Below are 15405 nucleotides of genomic sequence, written 5' to 3'. Positions count from 1 at the left end.
GAGCTGACTTTGCCAGCAGCCTATTAGGAGGTTTCACAGAGCCCATTCTAACAAGCAAGCTATGAAAGCAGTAACTTCCAAGAAAAAGTGTACCAATAAAAAACATCATACCACCTTCAGTTGTTTCCTCTGCCTTTCCAAGACAGGAGATAACTAGATCAATGTAAATCCACATACCCTCTAGCAGATGCATCCAGCCCACTTAAGTACCAGATTTATTTGAGCTTTCCTATCACAGCTACTACGATAGCATTTGAGCTGCCAGTTTGCTCACAGCTGATGTACACTTCCCCTCTCCTTCTCTAAGTGCTCTTTTAGGAATGACTTACAGTAACAGGGCAGCTGACAACACTTCACCCTACAGAAAATTTTTCCTCGCCACACACAATTTTGTTTTCCTTGCATCTTAGTGTCTGTCATTAACAGTCACAGTAATTATCCTGTATATTAATGACAAGCTCACTCAAGTGCAAAAACAAAATAGCACCGTATCAGTTTGGGGTTGTGGATGGAGGGGGGCAGGAGGGGGAAGAGAACAGCTGTAAAGATCCAGTGCTTCCCACTGCCACCTACCCTGGTCCCCAACTAAAAACAGCATCAGGGGATTTTGGAATTTAGCTCCTCCGTTTTACGGAAAGATGCAAGTTACAAAATTCTGCACAAGAAACTAGTGTCTATTTCATAACTGTGTTAATTTCATGGAAAGATATTCATATTTCTATTTAAATTGTCCTCAGACAGTGAGTTTCTTCAATGACTTGCAACATAACGTATCTAGAAGCAACACTGCTTTGAAATCTGTCTATCTGACAAAGTTTTAAAGGCGAAATTTCACTAAGAATTAAAACCAGTTTTGTCAACTGAAAGACAAGGCACATACACCCAAAGAGTTTTAAAAAACCTTATATTGTTTGACATTTTAAAGCTTTTTTTTTTTTTAAACTTCTTAAAAAGTAAAAAAAAAAAATATTTAATCAAAAAGTCACACTCCTAAATAGGACTACACTTCAATTAGTGAAAAGTATCCAAGTCAATATAGCAATACCCGTTTTACTCCTTCCGAGCATTCGGCCCAGAACATTTAACACTAAACAAACACTCTGTCAATGCCATGGTATGAGAGGACATAAGGTAACTCAAATTTAGATCATTCTGAAGAGATTACAGGTCTTTGAAAGGGGGAGGGGGAGGCAAAAGGGAGGTTATGTTTTTGTTTCATACTTAAAACATTACCTCCCAATTACCTCCCTTGTTAATCAAAAACATTCTGTACATTCCTTCATCTTAGAAAGTAACCATTAAAGCAGACCTATCTTAGCTCTTAAAAAAAAAAAGTGAGGTAATAAGTTGTGATTCAAACTGTTCCCTTCCAAATAAAACATCAGCAAGGGGGAAGGGGAGAAAAAAAATTCTTAATAGAATTGCAGATAGGTAATCAAATGCCCTAGTTCAACAGGGAGTAACAAGTATGTGCATGGAGATTGAGATTTGTCCTTGCAGCATTTAATCCTACTCATATTGTGCAATTCATCTCAGCACGGTCAGAGCAACCACAGCTCTACTCCCACTAGATGGAAAATTCCACTCGGGCTTAAGTGAAACTCTTCAAAAGCCCAATTTGAATTCTTCCTGCTAAATCCAATTTTGTTCAGAGAACTGCTCATTTGCCTGTAAACACAGTAAGTATTCTGTTCATCCTCTCAGAGCAACAAATGAATGCCACTTCATTGTGGGTTGAGCCCTGGAAAGAGTCTGGAGATCAGTTATGGGTTATATTCACCCTTCCTCTCTCCCTGCCGCATAAGCAGTATCTTTCCTTGACAGTGGTACAGCAATAGAAATGCAAAAATCTCACTGTAAAAATATGGCAATTAAGTGTTATAATTGCATTGGGCTACCATGTAATTATACGTATACAAAGATGTTATATAATACAAGACTACATTGAGCAATTCAAAGGAACAGTTAATATACACAATTTAACATCTTGATGCATAGGGCCTTTGGCACCAGGCCTTCTCTTTGATCCTCTCTAAGTGCTTACTTCACAACAATCTTCATTACCACCTTCTAAAGAACAACCAAATGAACAGGAAAGAACTTTATTTTAGTTGATCTGCTCCTGTAGAATGGAAAATAGGAAGGGAAATAGAGGGGAAAATAGCAACATATTTATCTTACCCAGGTAAATCACCCCTGTGTATTCCAACTAATGGAGTCAGAGAGTACTGAAAACAAGCATGGTATTCACAGAACAAGGGTGTAAGAGCTGTACACAGAAAAACAGCCAAGTAACAGCACACTGAGCTCTATGATAAATACATACATTTGCCCCTGCAGAATCCTTGGTATTGTCCCCTGGCAACCATAAAAAAAAAATGCAAATTCTTTGCTGATTAACCTGTCAGAAAATGCATGTCTGTACACCCACATACAATTTTCTATCTGAAATATATAAGAATTTTATTCTAGTCTTATACCTGTATCCATAGCACTCACTGCCAAATTCAGTGGAAAGGAAAAGCAGAAAACATCATCTTTATCTGCCACACCACTCCTCTTTAGGAGCACAATTAACGGAAGGTAGGTCCAATGATACAGGTCCCTTAAATGTTTCAGGTTTTTCTTTCAAAGATTTTATTGGGTTTCTTCTCCCCACGTCTTCCGAATAGATTTAAATAACCTCAACAGAATGAGCTAATTAAGTGTGAAGAGTTATTTTGCCAGTGTACGTACCTTGCCAAAAGTAGTGGTCATAATATAAAGACAAAACTCAAAAGCTGTAACCAAAAGCTTATCAAAAGTTAATCTATTGCCGATATCAGAACCTATGCTGAAACATTACATTAAAAAATAAAAATAATAAATAAATAAGCATTCTCCAGTGTATTAACAAAGGCGTAAAAACAGAGATAATCAATGATGTAACCAACAAATACAGTTTTAAACATATCCCCAAAAAGCATTTAAGATTCAAATACGGCAGAAAACCAAACATTTTTAATTGTTAAATACAGTGCATTTAAAAACTCTTACTACAGGTTTTTTCCTTTAAGAAAAAATGGTAAGTTATTATTTATTCTTGAAAATTCAAAAAAACATTGTAAGAAGCAAGAGATACATCACATCTGCTGTGAAGAATAAGCAGACAGAGCTATTATTATTTTCTAACATAAACAGTAGTTTAAAATAAAAATTGGAAGATCTCAGGATAACAACAACTTTATCTTGTTTCACTACTAAAGGAGCAAGATTAAGTACGGAACTTTCTCACCCTATTGCTCTGAAGCTTTCACACAGATAGCAAGACTTCCTCTCAAATACTGATTATGCTCATTTCTCCTCACCCACCACAGCCCTGTTCCCTTATCAGGCTCCCCATCCCACACCAGTGGCACATAGAATAGCAAAAATATCTGCTGAATATCCTGATGTAACCACCATATAGATGAAAGTTACACTGTATAAAAACTTGAAAAGTCATCTTAGAAATATATTAGATATAGGATATATCCATATCTTTAGCTATATATGTATATATTTATATGTATGGATGGATGTGGAGATATATATATACACACATCTACAAAGCTATATATCAATCATTATGTTATGAACAATCATTCTGCAGGACTGAAAAACAGATCAGAAGTTTGTACAGCAAATCTTGCATTGCTAAAGTTAGTCAAGCTCATCAGTTTTCATCTGCCCTCTCTGTGGCAGCAATCATGCTGTACAGCATTTGCAGATGAAGATGTACAAACAAGCCATACAACAGCTTGCATGAGCTGAAATTCTTTCCAATCCCCCAAAACAAGCATTAATAATACAGGGAAGTCCAACCAATGAATATCAGTTTTTCCTTTAAGAATTAAAGCTGAAGAGAAGCTTAAAAAGGCATTTTATAAAAAAATCCAAAGATTCAAGAAAGAACTCCCATCCCATGAAAAACCACCACAAAACCACCTTACCTTATAATAAATGGAACAAACGGTGCCATGCTGAGTGCTGAGTAAGTGCCATCCATTGGAGATGGATACAGCCTTCCCAGGATTAAAAGCAAAAGGAACAGGCTTGGATGGATCTTCAACTCTTCAGATTCACTAAATAAAAAAGTGATAGGAAGCATTTGGTGAAAAAAGCATCCTCCTTCACGCTAGTCTTTAGACTCTTCCACACACAATACCCTTCTGCGTTTCTGGTTCAAGGAGGTATCTTAAGCTGATCATTGCAAGAAAGTGCAAACCCTGCTGGGATCAAACATGGCATCCAGTTCTCCTACGGCACCACTGGGGACCCCGGTATGAAGGCACTTGAGGCCGTGCTGCCTTCACTTTCCTACACTATCGGAAGCCTCCTGTATTTCTAATAATGATGAGCTGCCTTCGCTTTTAAATAATATTAAAAACCAGCACAGATAATGTTTCTCTAGGAACTGATAAACTGAGAAAGTTGAGTTACAAAGAGATGGTTAAAAAAAAGTCTTTTTTTCAGTTTGGAAGGAAATGCGTATTTAGTAAATAGCAGGCTTTATTAAAGAATAGTTCTTGTCATTGACACCAAGAGGCTACTATTCATACTGTAAAAACAATCAGAAATCCAAGTCAAAATCAACACTTCTTGATTTAGTTAATGATTAATAATAGGATACAAGCCTTAATCTGCATTGAAAAAAGCACTGGAGGCCAACATTTCAGGCAGCAGCTTTCAATCTTTTTCATTTTAAAGACTTCCCCAAATTTTCCAGTGATGACACTGTCACCTTTCAAAACGTCAGGTAAAGCTGACTGCTGCATGGAATATATACACCCTCTTTTCTTAGAGCAGAGACTGCAAAACATGCAATGACTGGTGAAACTCCTGCTCCCAAGTATCCACCTCAGGCCCGTTAAACAGACAGCTGAACCTCGCCCGTAAATCAGCTGCTGAACTTCCACAGTTTATACCATAGCATTTTAAGAAAAAACAAAGCCAGCACTGGTTTACTTTAAAAGTTCATGAACCTGGGGGTAACAGCATCAGCGTCATCCCAAATGGTATCATCTGCACTGGTCAAATTGGAGCTCTCAGCCACCATTTGTGGAGTCCTTAAAAAGAGATCAAGGACCTTCCCCAGAGTCAGTGTGCCACAGGCTGGAAAGTGTTCATTTAGGGTTACATGAGGCCTATGACCCTGTATCACTTAAACATGTGAGGAAGTCTCATCATTAAACATGAGACAGTCAAACACCCAGTTTCTGTCTTTCCCTGAAAAATATACATTCTTTAACATCTGAGCCTAGGAATGCGGCACCTACTAATTACTCAACAGTAGTTCATACTCCAGAGATTTACTGCAACGTGCAAAAGTTATAGGAAAAAAGCCTTCGCAAACGTCACTAGTCTAACTGTATTGTTTCAAGAAGCACTGATGAAAAGAACAGTATTAGGGTATATGTGACACAACTCAGTTTAACCTTTTCATTGCACCTTATATTTCAAAGCTTTCTCAGACACTGTCTTACCTGTTCAAAGTATTGGTTACAACCTCCAGCTGCTTGAGAAGGAAAGGATAAAGACTTGGAAACCGAGAGAAAAACTCCCTTCCTGTCATTCTGCAGAAGGGAATGAAGAAGAGTTACAATTAGCATTCTGCAGTAATTAGTTGCACTCAAAATACCAGTCTCCTTGTTGGATTTCTGATGCTACAGTGAATGCAGAAGAACCATGCACACATGATGAACTCCTTTCAAACAAGACACAATGTTTTCATTAAACATGATGATACAGCATAGTTTACACAAGTTAAGTAACTCTGTCTGTATGTGTGCATACTAACACTTTGTCAGCTAAACTGGTTGGGCCTTTTTGGGAAAAAAGGAACTTAGCCCCTTAAATCACACTAAAAAGAAAAGATACAGCAGCTTAAATTCTGGCACCATTTTAACAACATTCTGGTTGAACAAGAGAAGACTACACTTGCTTTAGTGTGGCTCAGGTACTAAATAGCTAATAAAATATATTTAATAGACATGTACTAACAGATGCTCATATTTTACTGACACTGAAAAGCACCTCAGAATAGCAACTCACAGAAGATCTGTAAAACACAGCTGCAGAAGCATCTGACCATTAGCCCTCTTTACACAGCACTGCTTCCAGCACATAGCAGTGGTGGCATTTCCAGGCCACGTTTTTGCTTGTGTAGATGGTGCAACCACATTCAAAACAGAGCAAGGTACCAACACCTACTGAACTCATCCCTAGCCAGAATTAATAAGGCAGCATAGTTCAAGCCACAATAGCAAATCAACCCAAACTAAAAAGAGGTAAGTAGAAATCTTCTATATTTGTTTGTTTTATAATCTTTTGATCAGATAAAGGATGGCTTCATGGTTTATAGGAAACCATTTAGCATTGTCTGAGCAAGAACCACTTAAATGTTACAGTGAGAAGGTTCTAATTAGACATACATGCTATGCAGATAAAACAGACTTCCTTTAAAAATAAATAAATAAAAAGCCATCCATTTAGAAGAAGAAAGCCAACTGCAGAGTTTGCTTGCCACATGATCAACCAAGATAAATAAGTACATGCTATAAATAAGTACACTCCAATGCAAAGCTTCCAATGAGCAGGCAGATCCAGGTCTAGAAAAATAACATGATGAGACAGCAAGACTGAATGCGCGTAAAAATAAGCATACGAAAAAAAATCACGCAAGAGTAAATCAGCACATGGCAAGCATCAGCACAGCTTCTTCCAGCACTCAGCTAACATAACATGCCTTAGCCACAGGCCACAGAATAAACACAGCAAAAACAGATCGCTAGATGGAAACAAATGTTCAAAGAGGCACAGGAAGCTTTCTCTAGGCACGTAAGAACAGTACAGTGAATTGCTGCAACTAAAAGCATGACCAAGGATTCTGCAGTAGCTGTTATATCTACAAAAAAGATTTCAGTTAAAAAATTTAAATGGAAGCATTCGAACTGTGAATGAATATAAATTGAAGCACTAATGAGGATGGTTTAAAAACATCAATACTGATAATCACTGGTTATTTAAGCAGAAAACACCCATGTAATTTCTTCTTACAGCTTCTTCAAAACAACTTCAATTTTTTGCACACACGTTATGTAGCAAACTGAAGACACAAAGCCAGAGACAGCACAAAACATAAGATTTAAGTAAGTGTATCAAGTCAAACAGCCCATCTTACTGAGTTTTCATATGTAAAACATTAAGAACTCAGTATTTAAAAAGAAAAAAATTAATCCAAAATGCTGTGACACCTCCACCTCTTGTGCCACAGAATGCATCAAGCAAAAGCAGAACTGGGGTTAAGCTTCCTATGGAATGGATGGCCACCGGTTAGAGGTTTAAGAGAGGACTATATGCAAGTAGCATTTCACACAACAAGTATTTTTAACAGGCTCATTTTTATTGTATTAAATATTCAGTAGCCGAGTTCAAATCAATATTAAATAATGGAACTCAATATCCTTACAAAGTCTTGAAATCCTTCGTAATTAGTGTGGTTTCATGAATCTTTTTGACAGGAAAAGAAAACGATAACTACTGAAGTGGGTAACTTACTTAACCTCCCACTTGGTTTACTGCTCCACAGGTTACATGAGGGGAGAAGGCAGTCTAATCAAAACCATTAATCAGCAGTATCTGCAGAAAAGATGCCCAAAGGCACTCTCAGGAAAAAGACACACAACTGTCTGAGCAGACTGGTTGTCAAGGGATGATTTTAAAGAGCCCCCAGTTCAGAGAGGAAACAAGAGAGACTACACATTAGCGAAAGTGCTACAAAATGAAAAGGCGTTCTCAAAAACACAGAGCACCGATTTAAGTGTGAATCCACTACCTGGGGATGTCAAGGCAGAGAGATGTGCAGTTGGAGAATGAGCAGAAAGCAAAACAGCTAGATAGAGTAAAACAATGAGGTATTTAGGTGTTTCATTTTTGATTACTGACCATGCTTGTTGCTCCTGGAAACGTGTATGCATTATTAGGCACACACAAGTATTTGTGTACAGTAACAGACTGGAACAACAAAAAAATGCACTGGTTCTGCTTTTCAAAAATGTTCATGACACTAAGCCATATATTTTCTATTAATTTCATCAAAAACTATACTGCTTTGAAAAGTGAGTACCAACACTTTAAGATTTGGCTCATGCATGTTAGTGATATAAAGAGACTCATGCACATGCATACACACACAAATGGGAGCTAGGCTTTGTAATTAATAAGCTTTCTATATCTTTAAAAGAAGGTAAGTCCTTGACATACCTATAAAGGAATATATCAACTAAATGTGGACTAAAACAATCCAAAAATCACTGCTAACAGTTTTCATGGAACAAACTTTTTCCTCCTTTTCCAAAATATATCTGATAAGGAAAGATAGGCTTAAATTAAAAAGATAGATAACTATCTTTCCATTAGTCACTGACACAGTTCAAACACAGATTTTTGGCAATGTAGCTACCACAAATTCTTGAAACCAACGTTTTGCAGATCACAATTTTACATCTATTCACCCTAAAACATGTTTATAAGAGAAGTAACTGGGAAGAGCCTTAAGACACTAGTATTTTTCCCCATGTCCAGCCGAAATTATTTTTATATTGCTTCAGAGCTCATTTTTGACAGTATGTTCAACCACAGGCTCTGTAATAGTATTTTCTTTTTTCCTGTTAGTAACCCAAAGGAGCACAATTTCACAATCCCGAATTTCAAATGGGATTATTGAGACCTAAACAATGGACTAGTGGAAGGTTATTTACTGAAATAGGAAGTATGGTAATGAAACAGAAAAGTTATCAGTAGGCTGATGATGCTTACAATGAAATCCCTCTTCCCAACGTAAAATGTCATTGAAGTATATAATTAAAATGATGCTCAAGGCCAAAAGGTTGAGAGATAAACTAATGGAAGCAGTCATATCCTCCTAAATTCACTTGTAAAAATAATTTGTAAAACTCTATACACGCAGAATACTGTGGTACATAAATAGGAAGATGCAATATTTATGCCTCAGATACTTTGCAGTTTAACAATGTTAATGCTTTGTCATATGCAAGCAATTGCGCAGAAAAGCCAGATGACTAAGAGTACACCCCATTCACAAAAGGTTCCATTTTGATGGCTAGAGACAGCAGTCATGTTTAGCACTTTTCAGAAGACGAAGGGTGTTTATGTAGAAAGGGAGACACACATGAGTTTCTTTCCCTTTTCACTCAGTTTTCCCACCTGAAGAGATGTTCCATTAACAAAAAACAGCCATACAGAGGCATCTTCTGTACCATGCCATACAGAATCAAGCTACACCCACCACTCCTAACTATTCTTTGCATGCCTTTGGGTCAAACTCACTCTTTCCTACTTTTGTCTGCTCCAGAGTCTATTTAGGAGGGAAAGAAGGTTGTGATGACAGCAAGAAAGATATTTCACAGAATATAGAGTTCATATAAATTGGCAAGAAGTTACTCTGAAGGCATGTGATGCTACAAAGGACAGAATTTAATTCCTAGCAGTAAGCATATGGAAGACAACAGTGAATCACAGCTAAGTTATCAAAAATCAACAACTAGTTGTAGTAGTAAAAATTTAAAAAATTAAAAAAAAAAAAAAAAGAGACATAACTGAAAGACTGTAAATCTATAAAACTCTAAGGAAAAGTATTTTAAGCATAAACAAGAATATATTTTACAGTGTTGATAATACTTCTTTACGAAAGTACAAAAAACAGTTTCACTTTTCTCTAAAATAAGCTAAACCAGAAGCCCTTATTACACTCTTGATTGTCAGTAGTTCTTCCATTCATTTCGCACTGGTTCTTTGGTTTTATCACCTTTCAGAGTAGAACCTGGGGTGGCTTAAAGTAAGATAAAGATCATGTACTTACAAGTTTTCATTTAATCTGCTTTGCTTATGAAGACATTCGGTATCATCAAACTTCTAGAACCAAATTCATAAATGCTGCTGAAAACTCTGGCAAGTCCGGTCATTATACATTACGTTTGTCTGAGTAGCAACTCAATGCTGCATAATGCAAGGGTTAGTATCTATGTTTATATAAGTAGTGTCTTTCTAAATAAATATTCCACCTTTATGCATAATGAGTGTGTGAATTATTTAACTGCATTTAAAAAAATAAATATAAGAATAAAACCATGGATGTTGCAGTGTTCTTTCTTAAACTGTGCTGTACACTTAAGAGAATACTCTAGGAGATTAAAATTCTGCTGTGACACTGGGGCAGATGTATCATTTTACTGCAACATGTGTCAAAGATTACCTGCTTCTATTCTTTCATTTATTTTTCAGAACTGAAGGCTTTATAACCTTGTATGCTGTTTTTAGTAACTGACACGTTAAAGAACATTTGCAGTAAATATTTTCATATTTGAGTATAGCATAGGTGAGATTTAGAGAAAACATCTTCTGAGGGCAGCAAGGGTCTCTGGTGCTCTTTTTGAACATAAATATTGCTAACATCTCAGGTCAGCTGACAAATGCATGGTCAGATCTGTGGCAGGGAAAAAATAAGAATATTATTTTTTAAAAAGGAAAAATAGAACTGGAATGTGAAAAAAACCAATATAGACGGACACATTTAGAGATCAAGACCAGGAATGTAGTTTTCATGAAATGACGCAAGTCCTCTCTTAATTGTCTTCCGTAAAATCTACTCTTGCTATAGCAATCCTTACATTGGAATCATTAACCATAATATGTCAGATGATCCTTCATGTTAAAGAGCAGTAATGCAGAAACAGAATCCAACTTACTCCTTGCACTGCAAGGACAATTGCTGCTGAAATAATTTAAAAAACAGGACTGAATTTGGCAAAACTGTCATTCAAAATGATGGATTTATAAAGATAATCCACGTTTTTTATATTTGCTTCTTTTGCCTTCATTAAACTATGAAAAAAACCCACAGTGCAGCTTAACTAGACTAACTTAACTAGTTTTTAATTGTGCATTTTGACATTCATGTTCTTTCCCTGACCCATATCACTTGTTAAGTAGTTAGATCCTGTCTCAAAATACACAAAGCTTATTTCCCTATTAACAAAGATATATTTCAGAAGCATAAACTTAAAATAAATGGAAAACATTTTCTTCAACTATTCAAAAAAGACCAAGAAAAAAAATGTATGACGTTGTTTTATACTGAGGTTATGGTAAAGACCAAAGCTAATTCAGATATGCTTTAAGAATTAAATGAACTTTTTGCTCCTTAAATAGCACTAAAGAATATGACAGTCAGCTGCATTTCATGACAGGACAACTAATAGTAATAAAGGTACAGAAAACAGAAATTATCCTAACTGAAGGGAAAGCAAAACTCAAAGAATTTACCACATTCAACTCAAAGGATAGTTTCTTATCTTGGCTTTTACAACATAGCAAGACAGCATAATATTATACAACTAGGGAAGCAAATATGTAACATTCTAAATTATTCAAAAGTGCTGGTAGGGAGAATGATTCAGAGAACTACAGACCTTTATTCTGGCCTCAAGAATATACAGAAATTTAGGGAAAAAATAAACTTGAAAAAGAGAAGAGTTACAGATAAGGGAATAAGATAAAATGGAATGAAGTGCAATGTGCAAGACTGTTCAAAACTAGATTGTGCCAACCTAAGCCATACCTTATCCAAGAACGGCAAAAATATTTCTAGACAAAGGAAATAAAACAGTTCCAGTCACACAAGTCTCCTAAATGTTATGTCAACAAACTAAGTGTTTGAAATCTGCAAATTTTTTACTCAAAATTTGCTTCAAAGTAAAAACCAGGGCAGCTCCAGCTCAGAGCAGAGATCCAGTTCTCGTATGCTTCCTTCAGAGCTAAAAAACCCATGGGCTTTCTGTGAGACACAGAAAACGGCAGGAAGCAGACAACATCCTGCAATGTTGTCTCAGGAAACATCTACACGAGGTCCATGGTGAAACTACAGTTTTGGTTTAAGAGATTAAACTCTAGTGTAATCTTTAGGAGTGACAGTAAAATATCTGACATGCTGCAATTAGGGTAAGCCATTAGAAAAAATGGGTAAGTCAGAGAAGGAACAGGACTTAAAAAAGACCCAAAAAGAACATGTTTCAACTCAGTTATTGGCGGACCTAATCTATTGTTGGGACCAATATTGTTATTAGTTTAATTGAAGACCACAGTAAAAGAATTAGGAGTGTGCCTATGAAAATCCATCAATGAAACAAAACTTACGAGGCATTGTCTGTAGAGAGGGAAGATTATAACACTATGAAACAAAACTGCGTATCTTGAGGACCCATATATTAGAAGGACATGATACTAATAGCAGATAACAAGACTGCATATACAAGGACTAATTGAAAAATGTGTTACAACTTAGGAGCTCATCAGCTGGAAATTTCAAGAGGACCCAAGCATATTAGTTGGTACTTTGGATCCCTCATGAAGAGGGCAAAGACCAAAGGCAAATGGGATTCTGTAACACACCAACCCTGATAAAGTCAGTACGGACAAGGAAATACTAATGCCACTCTCCAACAATCAGGTAGGACATAAACTGGAATAAATCCCAGCTAACTTCCAGCTAAGAGAGACACTTAAAAAAAGCTGCTCATATAACCAAGGGAATAGAAAGCAAATTTGCTGAGAGGAGATTTTAAAACCTCAACTTGTTTTGTCTGGCAAAATTAACACAGATGGGATATATGACTGGCATCCACAAATACCTCAAGGGAAGCATCAGGAGGGAAAATAATTATTTAAAATAAAGGACAACGCTGGCATAAGAACAAATGAGTCTTAAATGGCCATGAATAAATATACATTGCACGTTAAGTTTTTAATGATCAAAGCAGCAAGATTCTTGAGAAGTTTTACTTGGGAAGGTGGCATTCAGGGAGTCTTCCTGCAGAAATAGTGGGAAAAAGCAAATTGTTTTTAAGATACGACTTGATCAGTTTATAAAAGGAATAGCGTAGCAAGCTTGTTTATGAAAAGAACTGAGTCAATGTACCAGCAGGACCCTCACTACTGTGTGCTCCTGGGATTTTGTGACATGCTGATCCACATGGAAATTCCAACCCTTACTTAAACACAGGCAGCTCCACTGGTGCTGAACTGTTGCTGATAAGAATTATATAAAGATTAGCAACCAGTAATTTTCAAATCTCACCCTTGATGTCATCAGACTAAGACTGTATGCAAGCAGATTCTAAAATGTACACTGGAGGAGTATGGAAAAATTTCTAGAACTTCCTTTCAGAAGTTCCAGGAACTCACTGATTACCCTTAAAAACTTGCTTGTATTTCACTCCTTTTTAAACAAAATTGAAGTCTGCAGTGTTTCTGAAAGTGTAAACAGGTAGCTCACACCTTCTTAAAAAACAGAAACCTCCAAAAGAACTGCAGGTTTCACTTGACTTGAGAAAAGAGAAGCAGAATCCTAAATTTATCCTAAATTGACCCCATTACGGTCACTTCAGGGAGGTAAACTGCAAATTCCAAGGCAAGCACCATAAGTGGAGTTTGGGAAGAGAGCGTACATGCTACTGAAAGGCTCCAAACTTGCCAGGTTGCAGAGTTTCACGTCCATAAAGAAGTAACTGACACAGAAACCAACCTAAAGAAACTTATCCGTAAATGCACAGAGAATCCAAGAGTCTGGTGAGCATTCAAATGGATGAAACAGATTTGTGACAATTGATAAAACAATTCTCGTAATTGTAAAATCATTCTTGGAATCTGTTCTTTCTTATTTCTTAGGGAAAGCAGTTAAGCTACATTTTTATTAAGGCATAAAACTTTAAAATGGACTAGAAAATGCTGTACTTATCAAACAGGTTCAGCTTCACTCAGCTTTCTCATTTGGAAACAGAGAGTATAGCTTGGATAAACAAAGCATTTGGGCTGGACCACGAGGCCCAAAGGGTATCAATGGTTCAGTGTTTGGTTGTTCACTGGTAACCAGTGGAATACTCTATGGGGTCAATTCTGGGGCCCCTACATTCTTCAACATTTTTAATCAACAACTTGGTTGATGAGATCGAAAGCACACTCTGCAGATCTGTGGACAACACTGAATTAAAGGGAGTGGATGAAACACCAAACAGTAGAAGTTCAGTCTAGACAGACCTTGAGAAACTTGAGGCTTGGGCCAACAGAAACCTCATGCAGTTCAACAAGGAGAAACACAAAATTTTGCACCTGGACTGAATAACCCTGAGCATCAGCACAGGCTGAAAACCAACTGGCTCAGTAACAGCCCCACGGGAAAGAACCTGGGGGTTAGAGTGGATGCCAAGCTCAGTATGAGCCAACTGTACGTCCTCACTGCAAACAGGGGAAACCACATACTGGACTATGTTCATCAGGATGAATGCAGCAGCGGATCAAGGGAAGTTATTACCCTCCTCTACTTGGCACAGTGAGGCTGTAAATGGAATCCTCCACCCAGTTTTGGGTTGCCAGGTTCACAAGAGATTAGAAGAAACAGGAGAGGGTCCAGCAAACAGCTGCTCAGATGGACAGGGCCTAGAGTACATGCCCTGTGAGAAGAAGCTGAAGGAGCCAGGTTTGTTCCGTTTGACAAAGAGGAGGTCCAGGGAAGATCCAGCAGCAGCCTACAACCACTTGAAGGAATCAAAGATTAGAGAGCTGAACTTCCTGCAGCAGTTGCAGACGGTATAGAAAGGACCAATGGTCACAAATCATAGCTTGGGAGTTTTAAATTGGGCAACAGGAAAAAGGGGAATGGAGCATTGGAACATGTTATCAGCGCAGTTGTGAAATCTCCATCCTTGGAGGTTTTTAACTCATCCAAAGCCACTGCTGACCTGATCTAGTGTTGCTAACAGTCATACTTTGAACGGGAATTAAGGAAACAGGATCAAGAGATCCCTTTACAGTTTCTATGATTCCACTTAGCTACTTCCCACTCCAGAACCACAGTTTTAACCTTGTCTCCTTAACAGATCAGTGTTTTTCTTGTCTTCCTGTATTTGTTGGCCATCAGTAGCTACTGCAATTACAGTAAACAATTGCTCCTGCTAAGAACAACAAAATTCTTGGGATTTACCTGGTTTTTAGTAAGTTAGTAACTTAGTCTTCAGTTCAGCACAAAGTATTACTTTTGCCACAATATACACTAGTATTTAAAACAGTAGCTTGATGTGAAATGAAAATAACCACATAAAATTTGGTGGCTCTTGATTAAAAAATTTGAAAGCTCTTGATTAGCAGTCCCTCTGGATGACAACCAGAGAATCATCACCATTCTTACTGAGAGACAGAGACAATAGCAACAGGCAAGTTCCTTTAGAAATAAAGATTATATATAAAATTTAAGAGTTTGCTTCAGATAATTTTGTTTTAAAGAACATACCTAAGAGTTAAATTCCTGAAATC

The 15405-nt window shown here is 37.1% G+C and overlaps 1 protein-coding gene across 6 annotated transcripts in view; it reads right to left on the bottom strand.

Moving 5' to 3' along the window:
• THADA (THADA armadillo repeat containing) overlaps positions 1–15405 on the bottom strand; it is a 168671-nt gene that overhangs the window by 104315 nt on the left and 48951 nt on the right. For all 6 annotated transcript variants that reach the window (XR_012774823.1, XM_075496299.1, XM_075496302.1 and 3 more), the window contains exons 27-28: positions 5505–5594; positions 3972–4103 (exon numbers count right to left, since the gene is read on the bottom strand). Coding sequence is in view for 5 of the 6 variants with exons in the window: in XM_075496299.1 (XP_075352414.1) it covers positions 3972–4103; positions 5505–5594 (222 nt within the window). In the remaining variant the exon portion in view is untranslated. The remainder of the gene's footprint in view (positions 1–3971; positions 4104–5504; positions 5595–15405) is intronic.

This window comes from Mycteria americana, chromosome 3, assembly GCF_035582795.1.
Source record: "Mycteria americana isolate JAX WOST 10 ecotype Jacksonville Zoo and Gardens chromosome 3, USCA_MyAme_1.0, whole genome shotgun sequence".
Classification (NCBI taxonomy): domain Eukaryota; kingdom Metazoa; phylum Chordata; class Aves; order Ciconiiformes; family Ciconiidae; genus Mycteria; species Mycteria americana.
The sequence above is the reverse complement of the archived record's forward strand: the minus strand, read 5'-3'. Positions and strand labels throughout refer to the sequence as shown.